The sequence below is a fragment of the Drosophila teissieri genome, chromosome 2R (genome assembly GCF_016746235.2).
Source record: "Drosophila teissieri strain GT53w chromosome 2R, Prin_Dtei_1.1, whole genome shotgun sequence".
NCBI lineage: Eukaryota > Metazoa > Arthropoda > Insecta > Diptera > Drosophilidae > Drosophila > Drosophila teissieri.
This window is the reverse complement of record NC_053030.1, coordinates 3561630-3588205: the sequence shown is the minus strand read 5'-3', so window position 1 is coordinate 3588205 and position 26576 is coordinate 3561630. Positions and strand designations below refer to the sequence as shown.

At 36.4% G+C, this 26576-nt stretch overlaps 2 protein-coding genes across 10 annotated transcripts; both read left to right on the top strand.

Moving 5' to 3' along the window:
• The first annotated feature begins 768 nt into the window (after positions 1 to 768).
• LOC122614087 (ATP synthase mitochondrial F1 complex assembly factor 2) lies at positions 769 to 1944 on the top strand. 2 transcript variants are annotated; one of them, XM_043788559.1, is made up of 4 exons: positions 774 to 930; positions 1023 to 1330; positions 1417 to 1597; positions 1651 to 1931. In XM_043788559.1, exons 1-4 carry the CDS (start codon positions 831 to 833, stop codon positions 1899 to 1901), a joined length of 840 nt encoding a protein of 279 aa, XP_043644494.1. In that variant the 5' UTR covers positions 774 to 830; the 3' UTR covers positions 1902 to 1931. The 2 variants fall into 2 exon arrangements, with proteins under 2 accessions (XP_043644495.1, XP_043644494.1); XM_043788560.1 differs by lacking the exon at positions 1023 to 1330 and having other exon boundaries at positions 769 to 848; positions 1651 to 1944.
• Positions 1945 to 3362: 1418 nt separating this feature from the next.
• Positions 3363 to 26426, top strand: LOC122612600 (protein FAM102A). Of its 8 annotated transcripts, XM_043786328.1 has the most exons (10): positions 3363 to 3523; positions 16996 to 17451; positions 17509 to 17820; positions 17875 to 18104; positions 18634 to 18911; positions 18971 to 19053; positions 21096 to 22328; positions 24124 to 24684; positions 25337 to 25542; positions 25600 to 26426. In XM_043786328.1, the coding sequence occupies exons 2-10, from the start codon at positions 17276 to 17278 to the stop codon at positions 25716 to 25718; spliced, it is 3198 nt and encodes a 1065-aa protein (XP_043642263.1). In that variant the 5' UTR covers positions 3363 to 3523; positions 16996 to 17275; the 3' UTR covers positions 25719 to 26426. The 8 variants fall into 8 exon arrangements, with proteins under 8 accessions (XP_043642263.1, XP_043642257.1, XP_043642259.1 ...); XM_043786322.1 differs by lacking the exon at positions 24124 to 24684 and having other exon boundaries at positions 25600 to 26418; XM_043786324.1 differs by lacking the exon at positions 24124 to 24684 and having other exon boundaries at positions 21129 to 22328; positions 25600 to 26417.
• The last annotated feature ends 150 nt before the right edge of the window (positions 26427 to 26576 follow it).

Sequence of the window (26576 nt, the reverse complement as noted above, 5' to 3'; positions counted from 1 at the left end):
AAATAAGCTGCGACATAAGAATAACTTAACGTTTTTTTTATAACTTTTTGGATGAAGATATGATGATGTTAATTTTTTTAACCGATATACATATGTAAGCTTTTTTAAGTTTTACTGAAGAATGGCCGACGCACTTCTATCAAACATCTAAATGCAGATTTACTAAAATTTATTCAATATTAATAATAATTAATCTTCTATTTGCAAATTATTATGTTAAATAAATATTTAGAACATATATCTGTTAAAAAACAGGATGTATAAATTAGAAGGTTAAAAACTGACCACTATTTTGGAATACGTTCCTGAAGTTTCAAAACTAATCACAAAATTGTTGCTATTATTCGATGAATAGGGTGAACAACGGTGGATTCAGTGTTGAAACACTTGTTATGGCCGTTACTCGTTGAAAATAGGGAATATATATTTGTTAGTAAGTATGTATGTATATTCCGTAGTTATTGCATATTTCGAATAGTCAACAATTAATAAGAATAAATAATGTGACAATGCCCTCGAGTGTTTTAAAAATACGGCATAAGTACATATGCATAATTGAAGTGTAGCCTGTAATATCTGCAATAATCGCCAAAAGAGACGCATGGAATTCGGCAAGTGTAAATGGCCCAATCAATTAGAAGCCGTTAAAGGCTATCAACATCTCATAGGGAATACCCCAGTTGTCCTTATAAGGACAGTAAAGTAAGTAAATTAAAAGAACAGTACTTTCGACTGATTTGGTTGAGATTTAAGGAAAAAGTACTACAGCCACACTGAAAACAGAACTCTGCTGCTTAACAACTGAAAAAAGGGTCCGGCAAACTTTCAAAATGAACGGAAAGCAAGTGGTTAGTGTAATCCGATCCCTCCGGTTAACCAACTTCAGCCAGTCGAAAGTAGCCGCTGGCAGTTATACAGTGCGGCACTACGGTAAGACGCGGTAGCCGAAATATAAAACGTGCGTAGCACTCCGAGCCATTTCATAACATGCCGGTGATCGACGGGCGTTTTTTCTCCATCAGTCTCTCCACCCAAGCGGTTCTACAAGAAGACTTCTGTACTGAGCGGCGACAGCGGCTATGAAGTGGTGTTGGATCATCGAAAGCTGAAGACGCCCAAGGGCGCACCCTTCGTTGTTCGCAGCGAACCCCTGGCCATAGCTGTGGCCACTGAGTTCGACGCCCAGAAGCAAAACATCGAGCGTTCCCGCATGCATATATCCGCGCTCTGCTTCACGGCCATTGACAATCCCAATCACCTCTCCAAGCTGGATATGATCAACTACCTGCTCAACTTCATCGCCACTGACACGGTGCTCTTCCAGTACGATGTGCGTGAATTAATTCTGTATTACTCCACTCTAACACTGAATTAATTCACGCACGGAATTAATCCACAGATATGTATCATTTGCAGGACGAAAAGGACCTGCAGGACCTTCAGGTCAACGAATGGGACCCGGTGATCGCCTGGTTCAACCAGCGCTATGACACAAACCTACAGAAAACCATGAACATAACGCCGCCTCAGGTCAGCGAACAGGATAAAATAAATGTCGCAAAGCATTTTAATTCCTACAGTTTGGAAACACTGCATGGTAACGCCGTCCATAATTGCAGTTCAGCGTCTATTGAAAATCTCTCCCTTCAGGCTTTACTTTCGCTGTGGACACCTTGAAGTCGATTGTCCTCGCCTGCGCCGTCATCGAGCAGATGCTGACCGTGGAAAAGGCTGTGGCCCTAGCACGACTGGAGGAAGAATACCAGCTTAACTTCTGGGGTCGCGTGGAGTGGGCACATGATCTAAGCCAACAGGAGTTGCAAGCACGTCTTGCGGCTGCCGTGCTCTTCGTACACCTCAACTGTTCGGAAAACCTTGTTAAGCAAAAATTAATTCTTTGAACGAATAATACTTGTACAACATATGTGCTGACTAGCATTGGTTTATTATAACACTTTTGTCTCCTAGAACCTAGGACATAATTATATATGTATTTCGCCTATTTATTAGGACATATTTCGAAATTATCAAGGGCAGGTCATCCCCTTTGTTTTGGATCTCTCTGAAATTTTAAAGGATTCCATTTATCATATCTAAGTACGATTTATACCTACACACCTGTTATTATGTCAGGTGTGTATATGTTATCGGCTGTCTGCCAAATCAGCGTCGGAACTTAATTGATAAAGTTGAAACTAAAATCTATCTGGGGGATAAGTCTAATAACATAGCCAATAAAAACAAGAGAGAACGCTATAGTCGAGTTCCCCGACTATCTGATACCCGTTACTCAGCTAGTGGAAGTGCGAAGGCGAGTCTTCAACACTGACAGTTTTTTTCGGTTTGAGGGCGTTAGAGTTTTTTGGCAAATCGATAGAAATTTACAAGTCTAATACAAAAATGAAAAAATATCGAAACATTTTTCAAAAGTGTGGGCGTGGCAGTTTTATGCGGTTTGTGGGCGTTAGAGTGGGCGTGGCAACATGAATCAACAAACTTGCGCTGCGTCTATGTCTCTGGAGTCCGTATGTTTAATCTCAACTTTCTAGCTTCTGTAGTTCCTGAGATCTCGACGTTCATACGGACAGACAGACGGACGGACAGACGGACATGGCCAGATCGACTCCGCTGTTGATCCTGATCATGAATATATATACTTTATATGGTCGGAAACGCTTCCTTCTGCCTGTTACATACTTTTCAACGAATCTAGTATACCCTTTTACTCTACGAGTAACGGGTATAAAAATATATACAAAACGATTTCTATGCTTCCCCGAAATAGTGTTTGGGGTTTTAAGTGTTCATACAAAACCCTTTTTTTTGTTTGTTCTTACTGTGTCCAGTTTTTCTCCGTGACTTATTAAACAAACAAAAAAAAGAGCAATACAAACTGAACAAGGCAACCTATAGGCGACTTAGGTTTCTATTTTAAGGAATAAGTACCGTTAATATTATTATTTTTCCATTTTTTTAAAGGCGAATATAGCGTGTTTAAATCAAACAGGTCAGAAGTTGTATACAAAATACAAGGTATGAGGAAAAAAGTAGTGTCGAAAGGGTTCAGAAAAAAGTATAAAAACAAAACATTTTCGTTCAAAATTTTAAAGAGATTACTGAATTGTGGAGATATTTAATTGAACTTTTTGATTTAACATTTAGTTTTTGTTTTGCAACTTGGCTTAGAATACCATCCGCGGAACCCATTGACGGAATTTTTTTTAGCGTAGCATATCTTTAATAAAAGAGCTAAAGTAGTAACAGGATTAAGAGAAAATTATTAAGTAATTTTTTAGTAGGTGTGGGATATTCTTATAAATACTCGCTTGGTATTTTAAAATAGTTACCGCGCGGTCTTACTGTACACTGTGGTCACACTGGCTCGGTCGTGGGTGGCGCATCATCGGTATTCTGTTGCTAATTAAACAAGTGCAAAATTACTTTTTTCAGCAGTGGAGGAAAGTTAAGATAGCAAGAAAGCAGACGCTGAGAATTGCAGTCGATATTATTGTTGCTGCGTTTGGTAAGCAGCGTCGTTCGAGTGCGTGATTAGTGTGCTGGTGTGCGTTTGTGTGTGCTTTTCACCAGAAAAATGTAAAAAAAAGTGTTGCCAAAGCAGTGAGGCATACAATTTTCCAGTCGCATTATTTTAAACGAACGAAATTCGTAAAATGCGAGTTACAGAGCTGAAAACGCATCTGTATCGCTGTGCGGGGGATATTCATCAGTTGCACCCTCCCTTTTCACTGTTTTGCGAAAAGTGGATGTGAAAAAACCAGCGACTACATCAACAAGAGCGTGTGTGTGAATAAAAGAATCTCGTTGTTTCAGTTGCCAAGTTGCATTGCAATAATTGTAAAATCCCATCACTGAGGACGAAAACAAATGTAGATATATTTTTAAAGCACAAACAACTGCAGCACGACGTTCGACGCCCTTCGGGAGCAGTTGTATTGGTGTTCTGCTTCTGTTGTGTTGGTGCTACCACCTTGTTTGATTTTAATGCATTATTTCTGTTTTTCACATCGAAGCGACGTATTTTTGCGGCAAGTGTAAATGGCGTATTTTAAATCTCATTTCGGTAGTGTCTCTGCCGTAGAATCAACTGTTTGCAACATTAACGTTGACGCCCACTTGTAAGCAAGCACCAGAACAGTCAGACATTTTACTATTTACTATATACATATACGCGAGTTTCATTATAGGCTTACAGTGTAACTTCCAATAAACAGAGTTTTATTCTAAATTGTACATACATACGTACACGCATAAGTACTGAGTTCTTTCGTTAATTGTTTTGATTCTCTTGTAGAGGGTATATTGATTTCAATCAGACATTTGCGCCCCTAGAATTTATATATATTCCTGATCAGTATTAACAGCGAAGTTTTAAAGTTATTAGCATGATCAAAAGACATTTCTATTGCAAGTAGTATGTAATCGGATGATTCGGATAAGTATGGAAAAATAAATTTACCGTCTTGGTTATTTTTCAAAAAGTATTCTTATTCGGTATTAACCAATTTTAAAAGAATACATTATTATACCCGTTACTAGTAGAGTAAAAGGGTATACTAGATTCGTTGAAAAGTATGTATATACAGGCAGAAGGAAGCGTTTCCGACCATATAAAGTATATATGTATATTCTTGATCAGGATCAATAGCCGAGTCGATCTGGCCATGTCCGTCCGTATGAACGCCGAGACCTCAGGAACTATAAAAGCTAGAAAGTTGAGATTCAGCATGCAGACTCCAGAGACATAGAAGCAACGCAAGTTTGTCGATTCGTGTTGCCACGCCCACTCTAACGCCCACAAACCGCCTAAAACTGCCACGCCCACACTTTTGAAAAATGTTTTGATATATTTTCATTTTTGTATTAGTCTTGTAAATTTCTATCGATTTGTCAAACAACTTATTACCACGCCCAATCTAACGCCCACGAACCGCCAAAAACTGTCAGTGCTGAAGACCCTCCTGCGCACTTCCACCAGCTGAGTAACGGGTATCAGATAGTCGATGCATTCGACTATAGCGTTCTCTCTTGTTAGTGTTTTTATTCGATAAACACCGGACGACTATATGCGATTAAGGCTAAATGTTATATTCATAGACGCTTTATAAAAATTACTCGCTAATTAATGGTTATATCTAAGATTTAAAAAGGCCAACCAATTGCCGGGTTTTGGAATTTCAATAATGCATAGAAGTGTGAAAAATGTTTGCCATAATCAAATCAAATCAGCACCAATGAGGTTAAACGGGGGAGAGCAACCCTGAATTGCTCGTTCAGATCTGACTTCGTCTGCTTTTGTAATGAGGATGTGTTCAATTAGATTCAAATTTTTCACATATGTACATGTGGGCCCATGACGAGAAACGGAAAAAAGTTTAACGGTTTCAGTTTTTTGTGCTTTGCTAACTAGAAAAAGTGCAATAGATAATGTGTTAGCCCTTAAAATATAACTTACAAAATAGAATTGACCACGTTCCTTGAGACTGTCAATATATTACCTTATGTTTGTGGGGGTAAAAATCACCTTAAAGATCGTTTTGGTTGTAAACACATTTTTTTTCGAATATAGTATATAGTAAATTATATAAGTAAGAAAAGTTGGATTACAACATTACGAATAACCTAAATTTTTATACCCGTTACTCGTAGAGTAAAAGGGTATACTAGATTCGTTGAAAAGTATGTAACAGGCAGAAGGCAGCGTTTCCGACCATATAAAGTATATATATTATACAGCAGGATCAATAGCCGAGTCGATCTGGCCATGTCCGTCTGTCCGTCCGTATGAACTAGAAAGTTCATATTCAGCATGCAGACTCCAGAGACATAGAAGCAGCGCAAGTTTGTCGATTCGTGTTGCCACGCCCACTTTAACGCCCACAAACCGCCCAAAACTGTCAGTGTGGAAATTTCTACTTTGCACTTCCACCACCTGAGTAACGGGTATCAGATAGTCGGGGAACTCGACTATAGCGTTTTCTCTTGTTTTTATATTCAACAAGAGAGAACGCTATAGTCGAGTTCCCCGACTATCTGATACCCGTTACTCAGCTATTCGAAATGCGAAGGAGAGTCTTTAGCACATACAGCTTTTGGCGGTTTTGTGGGCGTTAGAGTGGGCGTGGCAAAAAGTTTTTTGGCAAATCGATAGAAATTTACAAGACTAATACAAAAATGAAAAAATATCGAAACATTTGTCAAAAGTGTGGACGTAGCAGTTTTGGGCGGTTTGTGGGCGTTAGAGAGGGCGTGGCAAAAAGATTTTTGGCAAATCGATAGAAATTTACTAGACTAATACAAAAATAAAAAAATATCAAAACATTTTTCAAAAGTGTGGGCGTGGCAGCTTTGGGCGGTTTGTGGGCGTTAGAGAGGGCGTGGCAAAAAGATTTTTGGCAAATCGTTAGATATTTACAAGACTAATACAAAAATGAAAAAATATCAAAACATAAATATCAAACAAAAATATCAACATGAATCGACAAACTTGCGCTGCGTCTAGGTCCCTGAAGTCTGTATGCTTAATCTCAACTTTCTAGCTTTTGTAGTTCCTGAGATCTCGACGTTCATACGGACAGACGGAGAGACGGCCAGACGGACATGGCCAGATCGACTCGACTACTGATCCTGATCAAGAATATACAGCTGCGAAAAAAAAAATAGCACCACTGGCCCAGTAAAACTTTGAATAAGTCTCCTACCTACAATTTAGGGTTAAAAGGAGCTGAAATACCTTTTTAGAAAGGTTAAACAATTCACTTTTTAGGAAATAAAAAAAATCCAATGGTTCTATGAATTCTTAACTTATTTAAGGAACTTTATGAAAAGTGACAAAATTAGGCGAAAAAAATAATAGCACCACTTCATAAAAATGCTTTAAACATAAAATATAAACTTAACAGTAAAAAATTCCTTAATAACAAGTGATTGTATATTAAAACTACGCCATCCATTAATTTAATATTTGGTAGTGTATCCTTTATTAGCAATAACAGCTGGGAACGTTTTGGCATGGAGTCAACCAGGTCCTGGCACCATTTTAGGGATATTTTGCACGAGGATTCCTTAATTATACCCAAAGTTATTCGTTGTTAGTTGGCTTTGAAGCTACAACTGCTTTTCTCATATCTGACCAAGAATTTTTGATGGGATTACGGCCTGGGGACTGTTCAGGCCAATCCAAAACAGGAACAGATTTATTTTGGAACGAATCCTTGGCTTTCCTGCGGGTCTACTTGGGATCATAGTCTTTTAATTGTATTCGGCAAAGGGTAGCATCATCGTCACCAAAATATCCACAAGCACATGTTGATCCCAGATGGTTTTTGACCATGGTATATTATGGTATAGCCCCGACTACATAGTACGAGAAACAAGCCCATACCATTATACAGGATCCTTCGTGTTTCATTGCTTCTACTGTCTAATTTGGCTTATATTCGGTGTTCCTAGGGCGTCTTACATACGATCAAGATCCATTGCCACCAAAAAAAACCACCTTGCTCTCATCTGACCATAAAAAGTTCGTCCATTTTTCGTATGGCCAATTTAAATGTTGCTTGACGAACTTAAGGCGCTTGGGGATGTGTCTCCCATTTAAAAGAGGGACCTTCCTGGGACTACAGACTTTTAATCCATGTTCCCTGAGACATGTGTGAACTGTTTGCACTGTTGCGGATATGTTGAGATCCTTTTTCAGTTCGGTAGCAGCTTTAAATGGATCCTTCTTGCCCTCGGGCACTAGCCTTTTGAAGAGATGGGTGCCCAATGATTGTTTTCTCCCACGTTTTTCGGGATTCTTGTTGTAGGTGATTGCATTTCCTATCATTTTGTTTTAGAATTAAAGGATTAGACCAATATTTCTGTGTGATTTTCCTTCAGAAATTGGTTTTTTGACCATGCCACGCTTATCTAAAGAGCAATGCTTTCCTCGTCCCATTTTAATAATATTTTATAAGGTATGTTTCAAAAATAATGTTTGAAATAGTAATAAAAATGTCAAGTTTTATAACCATGTGCTTTTCACCAAAACAAACCGCCGACAAGTATTGAATATTTGAAAAAATCGATAGTGGTGCTATTTTTGTTTTCGCCTCATTTTAGACCTTGCCGCCCAAAAAAATTATAAAAATCAAGGTATGGACAATTCAAATTTTTTTTTCATTTTTGGATAGGAAATTATCTAGCATTATGCGAAAAATTAGTATTTGGTACTATCGGTACCTCAACCTTAATTTATTTGATCGACAACAAAATACGTTATGGTGGTGCTATTATTTTTTTCGCAACTGTATATACTTTATATGGTCGGAAACACTTCCTTCTGCCTGTTACATACTTTTCAACGAATCTAGTATACCCTTTTACTCTACGAGTAACGGGTATAATTATTGTAAAGCGTTGATCTGCCGAAGTTAGCTTACTTTCTTGTTTTCTCAATAATTGAAAGCAGATATTAAGCACTTGGGGCAAAGGAAATTAAAAAGCTAGGTAGGGGGAAGAATGGGATGAAAAGAATTTGCAGAGATAGTCCGACAATGTTTGCGGATTTGAAGGTTTTTGTACATTTTTATTCATTTGTGTTTGTAAAATTCAAGTTTAAAGCTTTTTTTTCAAGATTTGTTAAGGCATATTCGAATCAGATACTATTTTTGGATTCAGCCTGCACAACGTTTTTTCTTTTGTTTGAATTACTTCTGTTACTCAAATGTAGCAGAGAATAATGTTACGGTTAATGTTAAAATTAAAGCTTTTAAGACACTCTTAAATATATCCGTTATCGATATAATTAGACGTGCCCATCCAGCAAAATCCGTCGGTTTGTAAAAAGACGGAGATCTCGAAGGTTTTTAAAAGCTAGTTATGGAGCTGTAATTAATGAACACCCACAAACGGCCAAAAAATTAATAGTTAAATGAATTAAAAATTGTCATAATAAATAACCGAGTCTAGACATGCTCGTCTGTCCATTCGTACGAACTTCGAGATCTAGATAAAGCATGCAGGTTCTAGAGACGCCTACGCTGCGCAAGTTCAAATGGTTGCCACGCCCACAAATCGCCAAAAATTACAAGGCCCACACTTTGGATGTGTTGATTTTTTGTCATTTTAATATTTGTCTTGAATGCCAAACACATTATGGCCACGTCTACAATTTTGAAATTTTTGTTTTTGTTTTGATATTTTTAAACCCGTTACTTCTAGAGTAAAAGGGTATACTAGATTCGTTGAAAAGTATGTAACAGGCAGAAGGAAGCGTTTCGGACCATATAAAGTATATAAATTATTGATCAGGATCAATAGCCGAGTTGATCTGGCCATGTCCGTCTGTCCGTCCGTATGAACGTCGAGATCTCAGGAACTACAAATCTAGAGAGTTGAGATTAAGCATACAGACTCCAGAGACATAGACGCAGCGCAAGTCGATTTATGTTGCCCCGCCCACTCTACCGCCCAATGCTGCCACGCCCACACTTTTGAAAAATGTTTTGATATTTTTATACCCGTTACTCGTAGAGTAAAAGGGTATACTAGATTCGTTGAAAAGTATGTAACAGGCAGAAGGAAGCGTTTCCGACCATATAAAGTATATATGTATATTTTTGATCAGGATCAATAGCCGAGTCGATCTGACCATGTCCGTCTGTCCGTCCGTCTGTCCGTCTGTCTGTCCGTCCGTATGAACGTCGAGATCTCAGGAACTATAAAAGCTAGAAAGTTAAGACTCAGCATGCAGACTCCAGAGACATAGAAGCAGCGCAAGTTTGTCGATTCATGTTGCCACGCCCACTCTAACGCCCACAAACCGCCTGAAACTGCCACACCCACACTTTTAAAAAAAAGGTTTGGATTTTTTTTTATTTTTGTGTTAATCTTCTTAATTTCTATCGGTTTGCCAAAAAACTTCTTGCCACGCCCACTCTAACGCCCACAAACCGCCCTAATCTGCCACGCCCACACTTTAGAAAAATGTTTTGATATTTTTTCATTTTTGCATTAGTCTTGTAAAATTCTATCGATTTGCCAAAAAACTTTGCCACGCCCACTTTAAGGCCCACAAACCGCCAAAAACTGTCAGTGCTGAAGAGCCTCCTTCGGACTTTCACTAGCTGAGTATCAGATGGTCGGGGAACTCGTCTATAGCGTTCTCTCTTGTTTTTATTTTCAACTTCTGTGGATCTGCCAACACAATATAGAAACGTCTCTCATGCTGTCCAACTAGCTGATTAACTGGTATCTGATAGTCAAAAAACATGACTATGGCGTTCTCTTTTTTAAAAATTTTTAAATGGTATTTCGCAAGTAACTTTTTTTAAAACAACAAAAGAAAATATGTCAACTTGTTTTTTCGCTGTCTGGTATCTGGGTATATTCGGTAGTCGTCTCAAATTATTACCGCTTTAAAGCAACTTGCATCCTTTTTTCCTAGCATGTGGAAAAATGTTTCCGTCTTCCATATGAATGCTTAATTTTATGTTGACTTAGTCGACACCAAGTTTATTGATTTTCTACAACTTTGTGACGTTTAAACGGCATTTTAGTTTAGTTTGTTTGGCTATCGTTGCCCGTCTACGCGTCAAATGAGACCTTATACTCCAAAGTGGGTCTAACCGGATAAGGGGGGATAATGGTGTTGGACGACAGAAGCTTGCAAAATTCATTCATTCACCTGTAAATGGCTTGCTTGCAGGAATCACTAGTGTCTTCGGGACGGGTATAAAAACGTTTTAACGATTTAATAATGTATAACCTTATTTTCGCGGTTGGAGCATCAGATGTTTAATTTTTTATCACACCGTCACGGCAATCAGCTATCACGTTTCTTCTATTGTTTCTCCTTTATTTATACAAGACAATGTCTACGAGTGTTGACAGATCTGACTTACTCAAAATTGTAAATTGAACATTTGTGTGGTTTTTCTTCTTTATCAATTAAATGTTTTGACATTCGCATAAGCGCGAAGTTCTCCAATATAAGCGGTTAGTCTGGTTATTATTATTAATTTTTTATTATCATTGTTAGATTTCAAGCTGTTTGCGCTAATTGATTGTCTTATCTTATCTCTACTGAGTACAGAGGATCGTATAAAAACTTTCTTGGAATAGCTGACTAAGTGTTTTAAGTGCAACTAGATATCGATAACACTGTTTATTACATATTTACTTATTTTTCAAATTATTGTAGCTTGTGATATCTATAACGGAATATTTATCAAAGGGAATTTTATTATCTTAAATTTTGCACACATCGCAGCTCTAATTTTAAATGGTTTATTTAATTAATTAGGTGTAATAGATTTTTCCGTGAAATAAAGTTTATAATACGTTGTAGATGCGATCTAAACTAGTTCTACGTGTTACTCGTAGAGTATACTAGATTCGTTGAAAAGTATTTTGACCCATGTTGCCTAGCCCCTTTACAAAAATTGATTTATATTTTTCAGTTTTCTATTAGTCTTGAAAAACCGCCACAAATCGCCAAACAGTTTAGAAAATTGTGTAGGAATTTTTAATTTTGTTTGTCTTTCGAATTCCTATTAATATGCGTAAAAATATTTGACCACGCCTATTCTAACGTCCACAAGCCGCCCACATATTGTTTTCCCTTTTCTAAAGATATGCCAAAATAAAGTTTAACTCCCACTAGCAGAGTTACGTTTTTATACATCTTAAACCAGGAAACCTCTCTCTCTCTCTGTGTCTGTATTTATGTACGTCGAGATTCTAGAAACACGTAGCAAGTGCAGTAAAGGTAATATAAAGTGTATGTTATCTTGATCAGTATCAACAGTCGAGTCGATATAATAGTATCCGCCCGTCCGTCTCTACTGAAACTTTAAAGCTTTAATGTTATCCGCAAGATCGGACCAAATTTTGTATTTCCATTTAGATATTCTTCTTCGCCAAATCCTTGCTCAGTTGCCATTTTTATTACCGGATTCGGTATCTGTGCATTGTAATTACGATATTATTTTGCTCCAATCAATGTAATTTTTTCACGTTATATAATAACTTATTGTGTATTCATACATAATTAAGATATAAACCGGTTACGTTAGAAACGCAAAAAAAAGATTTGATCATAACCTGATTTGGAAATATTTGCAATTTGATGAATAATCCAAACTAATGGTAAAAAACGTAATACAGAAAAAAACTGACAATCTTATGTTGACATAGAAAAATTGCTGTCAAGGGGTAACAAAATATAATATATACATATATATTATATATACATATATATTATATATACATATATATTATATATACATATATATTATATATACATATATATTAATTTACATATATATTATATATACATATATATTATATATACATATATATTATATATACATATATATTATATATACATATATATTATATATACATATATATTATATATACATATATATTATATATACATATATATTATATATACATATATATTATATATACATATATATTATATATACATATATATTATATATACATATATATTATATATACATATATATTATATATATGTACATATATTATTATTATTTTATATTATATATATATATATATATTATTATATTATATTATATATAGTAAAATGTTTTTAATTACACTGAGTCGAATTAATGTCTCGTCCCGCTGACTAAAGACAACGCTAAGAATATTAAATTAAAAGATCGAAGAAAAGTATTTTTCAAGACTTTATTTATTAGCTCTCAGCTTAAGACTGATTCAGGTGGTACAAAATATTTCTTATTAGGCCCTTAATTTACATTTATTCGGGATGGGAGCGAGCTCTCCCGCTTGTGGTAGTATGTGTTTGTATGTAGGGAGAGCGGCATCGCTTACTCCGGGTGCAGGTGTTTATATCGTGGGATCTGCATATTCAGCATATTCACATGTACTGGTTATGTGAATATGTCACTATATTAAATTGGGAATTCGTGGGATCTAATATTCAGCATATTCTTAAATGCTGGCTATGTGAATATGTCACTATATACATATACAGTGGCGTGCAAGTATGAGTACATGTTTGCAACTTTTGACTGTTGGCCTAAATAAAAAAAGGTATTAGTTAAGCAAATGACCCCAAATTTGTACTGTTGATTCTTTGATTATTTATTTACAAATTCTTAAAAAAAAATAACAATAATGTAATTCTTTTCGTTGGGAAAAAAATAAAATTTAAATTAACTCGCATGTACTCAATTATGCTCAATTTGAATTTTTCAACAAAAGCTTATCTTTTAGTAGTTAGTCCAAAGACCCTTATTTCTAATGACGCTTTTTATTCGCTTTGGCATACTTTCCACCAGATTTTGAATAATTTCCTTCGGAATAGCTTTCCATTCTTGCTGGATTCGTTGCCACAACTCGTGTTGGTTTGCTGCAACAGATTCGTAGTGTCCCAATCGTCTTTTCACAATCGACCACAAATTTTCGATTGGATTGAGATCAGGACTCTGAGCTGGCCACTCCATTAACTTAAAGTCTTGATTTCCGATCTATTCCTTCACGATTTTGGACGTGTGTTTCGGATGTGATATCACTCTCATTATAAACGCATTTGTCAACAAAATCGCAAAGATGGGTCTGCATAATATCTAAATAGTCCTCTTTTTTCATAGTTCCTTCTATTTTCTTTATTGGTCCAATGCTTCACCAGGTAAAACAGCTCCAGACCATGACATTTCCTCCTCCGTGTTTTACTGTTTCCTGTTTCCTGTACGTGCCGTCTTTGCAGCGACTCTCCAGGCTTTTTCCAACAATATTGTTTTCCGTCCGACTGGTATCGATAGAATTTTGATTCATCAGACCATATAACTTTTTGCAGTCGTCCACTTCCCAATTTTTATGTGCCTTCGCAAATTTTAGCCGTGCTTTTATATTTTTATTGGACAAGGCCGGTTTCTTTTTTTTTAATTCGGAAACGTATCCAATACGTTTCGACACGCTGTCCACTAGCTGACAGGCTTGCCTATAGCTGCAGAAGCATCCTTGGGTCTACAATTCTTATTCTTTTTAATATTTTGCATCATAAGCCGCGCATCTGCATCGGTCAACAATCAAAGTGGACCTCTTCTTTGAATATTGGGTACCGCGTTTCGCCTTTTCTGAACACGAATATATTTAGCTTCCCAGCTATTCTACGCGTCGAAAATCCATTTTCAGTAAGGTTAATCACTGAATCTTCAACATTTATTGGCAATTTCTTCATATTTTACGTTCTAATAGTTAAGAGCAAAAACACGTGGAGATTCGTACCTTTTTGGTTGAAAGCTTTTATATTTATACTTTGATATTAAACTTTCTTAAAAACAAACGGTAAATTCTAAAATTAAACTTTCAATTAAATGAGCTGTCCAACTTTTGTTGAAAAGTTCAAATTGAGCATAATTGAGTACATGCGAGTTAAATTAAATTTTCTTTTTTTCCTAACGAAAAGAATTACATTATTGTTATTTTTTTCTTAAGAATTAGTAAATAAATAATCAAAGAACCAACAGTAAAAATTTGGGTTCATTAGCTTAACTAATACCTTTTTATATTTAGGCCAACAGTCAGAAGTTGCAAACATGTACTCATACTTGCACGCCACTGTCTATGTACAGCTACGAAAAAAAAATAGCACCACTTGAACAGTAAAACTTTGAATAAGTCTCCTACCTACAATTTAGGGTTTAAAAGGAGCTGAAATACCTTTTTAGAAAGGTTAAACAATTCACTTTTTAGGAAATAAAAAAAATCACAATTGTTCTATGAATTCTTAACTTATTTAAGAAACTTTATGAAAAGTGACAAAATAAGGCGAAAAAAATAATAGCACCACTTCATAAAAAATGCTTTAAACATAAAATATAAACTTAACAGTAAGAAATTCATTATTAACAAGTGATTGTATATTAAAACTACGCCCATCCCATTAATTTAATATTTGGTAGTGTATCCTTTATTAGCAATAACAGCTGCGCAACGTTTTGGCCTAGGTCCTAGCTCCGTTTTAGGGATATTTTGCTCCAGGACTCCTTAATTATACCCAAAGTTATTCGTTGTTAGTTGGCTTTGAAGCTACAACTGCTTTTCTCATATCTGATCAAGAATTTTTGATGGGATTACGGCCTGGGGACTGTACAGGCCAATCCAAAACAGGAACAGATTTATTTTGGAACGAATCCTTGGCTTTCCTGCTGGTCTACTTAGGATCATAGTTTTTTAATTGTATTCGGCAAAGGGTAGCATCATCGTCACCAAAATATCCACAAACACATGTTGATCCCAGATGGTTTTTAACCATGGTATATTATGGTATAGCCCCAACTACATAGTACGAGAAACAAGCCCATACCATTATACTGGATCCTCCGTGTTTAATTGCTTCTACTGTGTAATTTGGCTTATATTCGGTGTTCTTAGGTCGTCTTACATACGATTAAGATCCATTACCACCATTGCTCTCATCTGACCATAAGAAGTTCCTCCATTTTTCGCAAGACCAGTTTAAATGTTCCTTGACGAACTTAATGCGCTTGGGTATGTGTCTCCCATTTAAAAGAGGGACCTTCCTGGGACTACAGACTTTTAATCCATGTTCCCTGAGACATGTGTGAACTGTTTGCACTGTTGCGGATATGTTGAGATCCTTTTTCAGTTCGGTAGCAGCTTTAAATGGATCCTTCTTGCTCTCGGGCACTAGCCTTTTGAAGAGATGGGTGCCCAATGATTGTTTTCTCCCACGTTTATCGGGATTCTCGTTGTAGGTGATTGCATTTCCTATCATTTTGTTTTAGCATTGAAGGATTAGACCAATATTTCTTTGTGATTTCCCTTAAGAAATTGATTTTTTGATCATGTCACGTTTATCTGAAGTGCAATGCTTTCCTCGCCTCTTTTTAATAATTTTTTATAAGGTATGTTTCAAAAAATGTTGGATATAGTAATAAAAATGTCAAGTTTTATAACCATGTGCTTTTCACCAAAACAAACCGCCGACAAGTATTGAATATTTGAAAAAATCGATAGTGGTGCTATTTTTGTTTTCGCCTCATTTTAGACCTTGCCGCCCAAAAAAAATTATAAAAAATCAAGGTATGGACAATTAAAATTTTTTTTTTCATTTTTGGATAGGAAAAATAACTAGCATTATGCGAAAAATTAGTATTTGGTACTATCGGTACCTCAACCTTAATTTATTTGATCGAGAACAAAATACGTTATGGTGGTGCTATTATTTTTTCGCAACTGTATATACAAACGAATAAAAAAAAAACATTAATGATGACCTGTCAATTGTTGTTTTGACAATACTTAAATAAATTCAGAACAAAAGGTATCCGTGAGAAAAATAATTTAAATTACATTTACTCGTAAATTTGGCTTAATAGGGTTTTTGTCTATTGCACAGTATATAAGCTTGCTTGTATTTATATAGTTAAAACAAGAGAGAACGCTATAATCCAGTTCATTGTTTGAACGATTGTGTCAACCCCTTAGGACTGCTTTTCTTGTTAGGTATTTCCTTCCATTTTTTTTGCATAATTTTCAACTAATCTTAATTTTGTGATCATATTCATTACAGACATTTAATATAAGTTTCCATTTATGTATGTACATACATACATTAAATTTAAAATAGGTGAATTGAATGCTATGCGTTTCCGTTTTTAAGGTTTAGACGAATAATAAACCAATTTAAACAACATAAGAATGTGTTGACTCAGAATGCATTTTAGGCAAATACGTTTCTCTACAGCCGGTATATAACTGTATAACAGTATACAATTTGATTATGTCAGATCAAAATATTGCAATACTTATGACGTTTATAGACGAACTATTTGCCACATCTAGCATTTGTCACACTTTCCGGGACAGATAAATAAACAAATGTTACTGAATTTTGATTGACTGGTTTTTCATTTCGAGTTTAAATCAGTTTTCGTGGCTAACAAACGTAATTTTTTTTTTATTTACTTGCAGAGTTGACACATTTTACTGCTCGAAGACAAAGTCGGCTATGAAGCCAATATCAAAGAAACCAGCCCAAATAAAAAAAGAATAATTACAAATTCTAGAAAGTGCAGGAGAGCTACAACTACTAAAGGTATCGTGAACGATTCTATAACCGTAAGGTTATAACCTATAAGGGCAATCAACATATTCAAAGGCTAAGTTGAGGCGGTTTTGCTCAGCCGCTGAGGGCTTTCCATTAATTTTGTGGTAGAAACGGGAATAAACTTACTTTGTTGCTCGGAAATTAATGACACTTCTTGGGCCTAGCGCCCCTGGCATGGCCTTTATGATGAAAAAGAAGAAGTACAAGTTTAACGTTGAAGTGCAGCTGCAGGATTTGGTAGAGGTGGCCCTTGTCAATGAGGTGCTGTTCGCAAAGATAAGGTTGCTCGATGGAGGTTCTTTTCAGGAGTACAGTAGTCGGTAAGATCTCATTAAATTCATAGAAATCGTTCAGTTATAATAAATCCTTTTGCCCAGCGAGGAAGTGCGTAACCATCGAGTAGAGTGGAACCGCAGCTTTGAGTTCCCTTGCAAGATGAGCGCGAATGCCTCAACCGGCGTTTTAGATCCCTGTCACCTGCGTATATCAATACGCAAGGAAATGAAGGGCGGCCGAAGCTACTATAAGCTTGGATTTATCGACCTCAATCTGGCCGAATTCGCCGGTGCCGGCCTCACCTCCCGTCGGTTTCTTTTGGAGGGCTATGACTCAAGACATCGCTTAGACAACTCCATGTTGCGAGTGAGCATTAAGATGCATATGCTTAGCGGTGATATTCTGTTCAAAGCGTAAGGAATTTCTATTAAAACCCTAATACTTTTTATAATACACCATATCTACAGACCCACGCCAAATCTAAAAAGCAAGCAGAGCAAGCCATCAATGGATGATTTTGCCAATGCAGCCACTGGAGTAGGCCTGCAAGCACCGACAGCTACCGCTCTGTCCAATATAGGTAGTGGAAGCAGTGTGGCATCCGTTCCATTGGGTGGTAGTGGAGCCACTTTGGGCGGCATCCCCGGCAATCAGTCGCTACCCGGAACGCGACCCGTTTCCACCACAAAGGACGAGGGTAAGTAGTAGTTAGAAATCAGGCTTGTGGTTTATTGCAAAAAAAAAGTATATCTTAACAAACTTTTATATAGTGATCGTACTTTATAGGGTTGAAAACCGTCCCTTTTTTCTTTCTAAACAACTTTCAAGGAATCTAGTATACCATTTTCTTAGTAACCAGAATTCAGCCCAGTTTACATATGTACGTTAAAATATCATTATCCATGAATTTTAAACAATCGCTTTTGATCGATGCTTTCATTTTTATGCCAGTTGGTAAAAAGGTACATATATTAGATTCGTTGAAATGTGTGGTGTACCGGGTACAAAAACCTTTTGAATCGTGTGTTAAATAGGGTTTTTAAAAATAATGTGTGCTGTACAATTTTTATTATTACAATTTTTGTTACTCTCGAATGCAACAATAATTTAAAACTGGATCAGTCAAAAGTCACGCCCACCGCTTTTATCTCTCTTTCACATACAATTACATTTGCCTTGTTTTATATTATATATATTGTTTTATTTTACTTCAGTAATACTTACAGATATCGATAGCCAGGCTTTAATAGCAGCTATTGTGACTGACTCCGGCTTATCGGAGTCCTCGGAGTCGGGTGTAACGTTGACCACGGATAATCTCCAGCAGCATGCCTCAGTTGTCGTAGCTAATCCTATTAGTCCTGTTACCCAACCGCTGCCGGTACTGGGAATCATTGGCAGTAACAATTACGGAACAACAGGAGGGTGTATTGGATTTTCCGGCGCCGGCAACGCCACCCTCATAGAAATGGGTCATTCAAGAAATTCCAGTAATACTAGTCAAGTAAGGTTGAATCACTTGACTTGACAAATACGTGATTCTGTTAATGTTTTCCGAATTAGATGTCAAAAGGATCGGGTTATAGTAGTTTTTCGCACAGTCAACACTCAAGGCAAAGTTCTGAAGGTGATTCGGGACATGCTAGGTAAGTCAACAAGACAATTTTAAAAAGCAGTTATATTCTGTAAAAAACTTTGAACTATTTTCTTGTATTATTAGTTTTGACATATTTTGCCATAGACTCGAATAATCGATATCTATATATCATTTTTTATATAACAATGCTCAAAATTCAACCAGTAATATATATGCTAAGGCGTTACTTAACATCCTACTTAATTGTGTCTAAAACCTAAATGAATATATCATATGTGACAGTCTGTCCTTACTGGAATAGTTTAAACATTGCATTCAGTACTAAAAAAATGTTGATTAACTAAAAAGCAAAAACACTTTAAGATAGAACTTCTTATAGATAAGTCTTCATTCATATTTGAAAATGCTATATTCTAAAACTAATTTATTTTACGTCTATATATACTATGTTTTACTGGCTACTATATTTTTCTTGGCTTTGATTTTGTTTCAATGAAATAATTATCTATCAACTATATTAAGTCCTATATCCTTTAAGTCACTTTAGCTAAGAACATACTACTAAGAACTTTTGTTCAAGCCTAGAACAGACCGATTTTTCGTAAGGGTTATGTGTTTAAATATATTTTAAAGTAAATACAGTAAAAAAGCTGGTTTTCTCATATTATAAGGTTTAAATTTAACAGAATTTACTGAATACTGAAAACCACTTTTCGGTATAATAGTTTTCCTAATAATCGAAGTCGAGTTCCCCGACTATCTGGTACCCGTTACTCAGTTAGTGGAAGTGCAAAGGAGACATTTCAAAACTGACAGTTTTTGGCGGTTTGTGGTCGTGGCAAAAAGTTTTTTGGCAAATCAAGAGAATTTACAAGAGTAACAAAAATGTGAAAAAATATCAAAACATTTTTCAAAAGTATGGGCGTGGCAGTTTTGGACGGTTTGTGGGCGTTAGACTAGGCGTGGCAACATAAATCGACAAACTTGCGCTGCGTCTATGTCTCTGGAGTTTGCATGCTCAATCTCTACTTTCTAGCTTTTATAGTTCCTGAGATCTCGACGTTCAGACGGACGGACAGACGGACATGGCCGGATCGACTCGGCTATTGATCCTGATCAAGAATATATATACCTTATATGGTCGAAACCGCTTCCTTCTGCCTGTTACATACTTTTCAACGAATATAGTATACCCTTTTACTCTACGAGAAACGGGTATAATAATTTGATATTTTTTTATATTTTCGTTCGTGTGCGTAAAACGAGTAGTAGTGTGTAGTAAAAAGATATTTGGCAAATCGACAGAAATTTACAAGACTTACAAAAATGTGAAAAAGTATCGACAGATTTTTGACAAAAGTGTGGGCTTAGCAGCTTTGGGCGGATTGTGGGCGTTAGATTGGGCGTGGCAAAATGGGACAACAAACTTGCGCTGCTTTGTTATGCTGTTATGCTTAAAGTCAAACGACATAGGCAACTCAGCACCGTGTACTAGCTGTTTCGTTGACTACATTGGATTAGGGTGTAATTAAAAAATCACAGGATGCACATTTTTAACGTAACCTCTGTATAGATATAAACCTGATGACTTCTACTACAAACTGGCGCAATAAGGTGGGCTGAGGCCCTTTTTCTTTTCGGGTCCATAAATAAATTTCCAGAACCAAGTATAAACCAAAAAAATAAAACATAGTATGCTTATGTCTTTTTAAAAGTCCTCTTATTTCCTACAGTTTCTAAAACTGATTATTAACCGGATTATTCAAATCCGGTTGACTGAGCAAATCTGCTTGGGGTACAAAAAAAATTATACATCCACCATATTTGTTTTTGTTTATTTCATCACATGGTCTTACAGTACTTTTGATTTTTGTTCCTTTAACTTTTACTTCTAATTTAGATTTACGTTATTTGTTAAATTAATAACCTTTTTTTTTTAATAATTTCTGTTTTTCCTTTTCTAACTAACCTTATGTTTTATATATAACAAAATGGGGTAAATGGCCAACTAACCAACCAAAAATTATCATCTTTAAATAAAATTTAAAAAAACGACTGCCTGCGCTCGAAATATATAACAAAAAACTACAGTCGCTTTAGAAAATCCGTTTCTCTACTTAATAGACTCAATCAGAGAGCAATTAATGCCATGAAATTGAATATACCACGCAGCCGACCGCACGGCCAGAAGGGAGATGAGCATCAGCCATGTAACAGCTTGCCAGTGGTAGTAGCCAAAAGCCATCGTGTTCATACTCATCTCAGTCTCAGCACCACTGTTGAATACACTAGCGATGAACAGCTTTACCAGACTCCAAACGCCACCATGACCAACTCTCAAAAGTTGGCCTTTGAGGACTTCCGCACTCCGATGGCAGAACATGGAGCTCCGTTCTTTGAACCCATGGGAGCTTGCTGTAGTGGTACTCCCAGCTCTACATATCGTAGTGCAGAAACTCCGTCCACCGCTACGCAATATTATGACAGTGGAGAGGCGAGCGACACAGACGAGTGTCTTAACGACGACTCAGGCGACAATGATTCTGGCCTGGAGGAAAATTTTCATACGCCCCGTGTGGCCAAGATTAAGTCAATGGAGAATCTCTCCATTCTGGAGATGGAGTTTCACAAGGCTTCTATGGAACTGGACCGCAATTCACCGCGCCGCCTTAAGCAACTGGCTGAAAATGCGCAGATCCCCAAGATGAAGTCGCTAAACAACCTCTGTTTTGACCACTATGCGGAGCAGTCGGTTCGCGAAGAGTTTCAGCGCATGCACGAACAGTCGCTTGAGGAGCGAATGCGCTTCCAACAGCACCATCAATTAAGAAAGAACTCCAACACATCGAACGGGTCAGCGACAAAGATATACGTAAAGCATTTGAGCCACCAGAATCATCATCACATTAAAGTCGGTAACGCCAAGTTCATCGGGCAGGACGGCAACGATAGTCCGCAATCGATGCACTACCCCATTCAGAAGATGCGATCAATGGGTACAATACAGGACATTGTGAGCGACCGCATTAAGCCTGACCCGTTTCTCACTCCAACTACCGAGCGAAAGCCTAATTTCTCACGTCTCGTCCAGTCTTCAGAGAAGCCGGTGCTGGGCAGCAGCTACGTCAATCGTCTACTTACCTACGATGTCGTGGACTCGCCGTCAGAGCCGTTTAACAGCTCACTGTCCTTTGTGTCGCGTACCCCCTTTCAGCGAGTATATCGGCGCAACATACAGCATGGCACCTCTTCGACGCCTCTGGCTACTCAGGATTCGTTCACCGTGCGACCACATTCCACGAATGCTGCCTATGAACTAATGAGGTGCGTCGAGTTCAAATAACAAAAATTCATGCAGTAAATTTATATCTTAAAAAGCCCTTTAATTAATTGAACATTTAATCTAGACCCCAGAGCGTTACTCGTTATTCATTAAAAGTTATCCGTTACTGTTATACTGTTTTTCTTAATGTTTAATCTAAGAAATCGTTTTCGGGACCTAGTCTAGGAATTACTATAGGTCTCTGGTATTGGTCCACTACCCCATATAGCCGATATCGTTTAATATTTTCACAGTTATTTTCGTTAGATGTTTGTTTTACTTCTGTTTTCTTTTAATTTGCACTAATCATTTTTGGCTTTTATTATTATTATTTTTGGGTTTTTGTACATTTAAAGATAGTTGTGAGCTGTTTAAAAAAGTTATATTGCAAAGATAGTTGTACTGTTCTACTTAATCACCATATTAACCGCCCAATCCAGTCATTCCTATTATGTATTACGTTATATTTAAGCTATTACATTAAAACGGCAGATAAATATTTAAGTTTACACCCTTCATCAAGAAATATATTGCAGGAAGCAAAGCTCGTAATCCATGTATATATGCAGCTGCTTTAAAATTTAAACCAAGTACACACGTATTTCTTGGGCCATATTCTGCACCTTTAAAAATTAATAAACAACTACTACCTGTAATTATCATACATATATCGATTTGCCTAAAATAACGAGCCCTCTTGCGCTTTAAAATTACAAAGACGTTGCAAGCATGATCCATGCTGTTATAGTACTGCAAGGTTAATACGACTGAAGAACGTACAAACACACATGGTCAGTTACATTTCCTGATTAGGAATATATACACTTTATAGGATCGGACACACATGAAAAACCATTTTTATTATTATAATTGTCTGTCAAATTTAATTTTGGTTCAATTACACAAATAGTGGCAGTGTGATCGAAAAATTTCTTCGGCATATCTATAGAAATTGGCAAAAACAAAAAAATAAGACAAATAAAAAAATATTTCAAAAGTGTGGGCGAGGCAGTTATGTGCGGTTTGTGGGTGTAAGAGTGGCCTTGTGGCTCTGATCACGAATATAGTCGAAAACTATTAAATTAGTATATCTACATAGTATACCATTTTACTCAACCCGTGGTATAAAGAGAACGGTTGGTAAGTCTTTCCATGTTTATAGTGTGTGAGTAACGGGTACATTAGATTGAAAAGAATACGTTTCAATGGAAACCACTATTTTTTATTATTATTACTTGTTCTGCTAATTTCTATCGATGTACTCAAAAGTTAATAAGTTAGAATTGTCACCGCTAGATAGCACTCATGGCCACTGTGGGAAACAGTGGCTTTACTACTTGCTTAGTAATGGGTATTTAGTGGAGAAACTTGACTAAAGTGTTCTTTTATTTTCATTTTATATTTTCTATATTCAAGGATAAATTAGTGAGCAAAGAAACTCGAAATACTTCGGATTACCGAATTTTGGATTTTTTCTTGTTACTTATATTTTTGATTGAATCAGCATGCTGAAATCTGAAAGAACATTATTAGACATACTGCATAAATAATAGCCCGATTGCCTTTGCCAATCACTCTTATGTCACGGAAAAACGCATTTGCTATGCTCTTCGCTTCATCTTAGAGGAGTAACATTATAAGTAAACTAATATTTCTATGTTCAATTTATTTTTATATTTTTACTACATTCTGTTTAAAATTTTTTAACGCTTTTATTAGTTGTACGTGTTTTTATTATATGGCCGTAATATTCAGTGTCTAAAACAAATATTCGCATTTATGGACGCGTTCATTCAGAAACTTCAGTGGAGTTCCTCGTCGGCTCTTTGATGGCAATAGCACCACCGCAGGCCAGAACAGCAACATAGGTGCTGTCAGCAGCAACAGACAGCATCAGTCCAGTGCTGCAGGAGTTAACAGTTTTGTTGGATCCAATTCATCGCCTTGTGGAACTTTGGCCAGTATTTACTCAAGCCATTCTGCCTCCTCATCAAATGGCAGCAACAGCAGCAGCAGCGGAGCAGTCATTACCTTTCAATGTAACGCAGACAGTGGACAGGACACAGTGGACTCAGCAAACCATCAACCGCAGATGACAGAGGGATCGTCTAACGGTCATGGTAGCAGCCCCCGGTTAGGCAACGTCATGTCAGGCGATGCCATTAGCTCGATGGCCGGCAGTCCCACAGACGCTTGTAGCATCCGTTCTAATCCGTCGGCCGCCTCACTTCTTCTTTCCACTTCGGCGGCTGCAGCAGAGGCTTCTGCATTGGCCTCGGCAACCATGTCCGTTTCAGGAGCAACACTTTCACCTCTAGCCACCACCCAAATCATTCGCCGCCCTAGCATCACAATGATGTGGGTTCATTTGAAGTTAATTAAATAGAAGTTAATTTTTATATGTTCACCTACGCTTTTAAGTTGTAATGTCATGGTTCAGCCAACTTCCGCGTTCTGCAGAAATATTTAAGTTTTACAAATTGTAAACTATTTTCGCAGGAAGCAGATAGTTTAAGCTGTATATTGTAGTACCATGCCGAACTGAAAGTTTTTTATGGTAAAAGCAATTTTTTAATTTGTAAACAAACAATTTTAAGCAAATAATACTCAAGATGCTTAGAATAAGTAGCTGCTTGTCCCCGATTTTATATATACTATGTGTTTTTAGATTTTTATAGTTCATTTTTATGTTTCTTTTTAGGAAATATGTCCAGACAAATAACCACAAAATTATCTTATTGATTTAATACCATTTAATGATTTTGCACATGCCCTGCATAAGCGTATTCATACATTAAATAAAAGATCCGAGTTTAATTGGCATGGTATATCCCAACATTGTGCAAACGTTGTATTGTTCTGCCATGTGCTTTTGTTTTCTTGTTTATTTTGCAAGTTATTAGTAATTTCGTAATTACAATTAAAATAATTTGTATTATTATTTAAAAAACTTCAAGTGTTAACTAATTGCTATCAATTCAAGTTCAATTTCTTTATTTTGTTCATTCAGGAATCCCAGCTCGGGTTCGTTAGTTATTAGTGAGACGGGATCTCTAGATCGGACGAAAAGCAGCGGTGAGAAGCGCAAAAAAGGTGCGCTCGATGACGGGCCACGTGTTTCCGACCGAGTGGAGGAGACACGGGTCAATCCAGACTCGTTAATTGATGAGATTTTAAAGGACACTAAACTCGATCAGTTGGAGGAGTCAGCAGAAAGTAAGTCCCTTAAAGCTTTTGGTTAATGGGTATATAATAACAATATGTTTTTCTTAGCCTCAGGCCTTCAACTGTACATCGCTCGCGATGGAACCGCCTCCTTGGGTGGACACGAGGTTAAATCAAGCGTACGAGCTGGCGCCCTTAAGCAGGTGGTCATGCAGGATAGAAGATAGTAGTATCCGAGACTCACAGCTCCTTTTTACAATTAAATAGAAGAACTAATCGAAACAGTTCGCATTACGAACATGTTTACTTACAAGCTAAAGTGAGAATTCAAATACGCTATATATGAATATATAAAATGTTTGTCGGAACTACACTGCTATAAATGTAATTAAATAACTACACATATGTGTTTATAAACAAACACGCATGTATATTATAGATTTGTTAACAGGCGTAACTTGTCTAGTTGTATTTGCAAGTGTTGTGAATCAGGTAAACAACCGTTAACAATTAGGAAAACCAAAAATGAAATTCATAAAACTGCACTTTATATATGCATTAAAAATTACTCGCAATGGAATACGATAAATAAGAAGTTTTAAATTTTATTTTCGAATATATAATATTATGTTTTGCTTCCATCAATTTGTCCAGCCTCAAGGCATTTATAAATATATTATAAAATTTATAGAATTAATAACGCAAAAGTCATGTTAAACAAAAAGCTTCAAAAATAAAACACCGAATTTTAAAAGTCATCGAAATACAGCGCAATAAAAACCTAAATAAGCCCAATTAGTTTTCACAATTCAGCCCATTATATGCATTTTTTTGATAACATACACAATAATTAATCAATGTTCACAGATAACTTTTCTTTTTTAAATTCAACATTTTTGAAGATTTGTAACTGGTATTCTAGTTGTGTTAGTTTTTATTTAACACTTCCGAAAATCGATAAGGCAAATTGTGAATAAATTTGCAAAAAATTGTTTAAAAATTTTTATGTAAAAAATGTTTTTTATAAACAATACTTTTAAATCAATCGAAAAACCTGTTAGATGGGAACACAAATAATACAAATA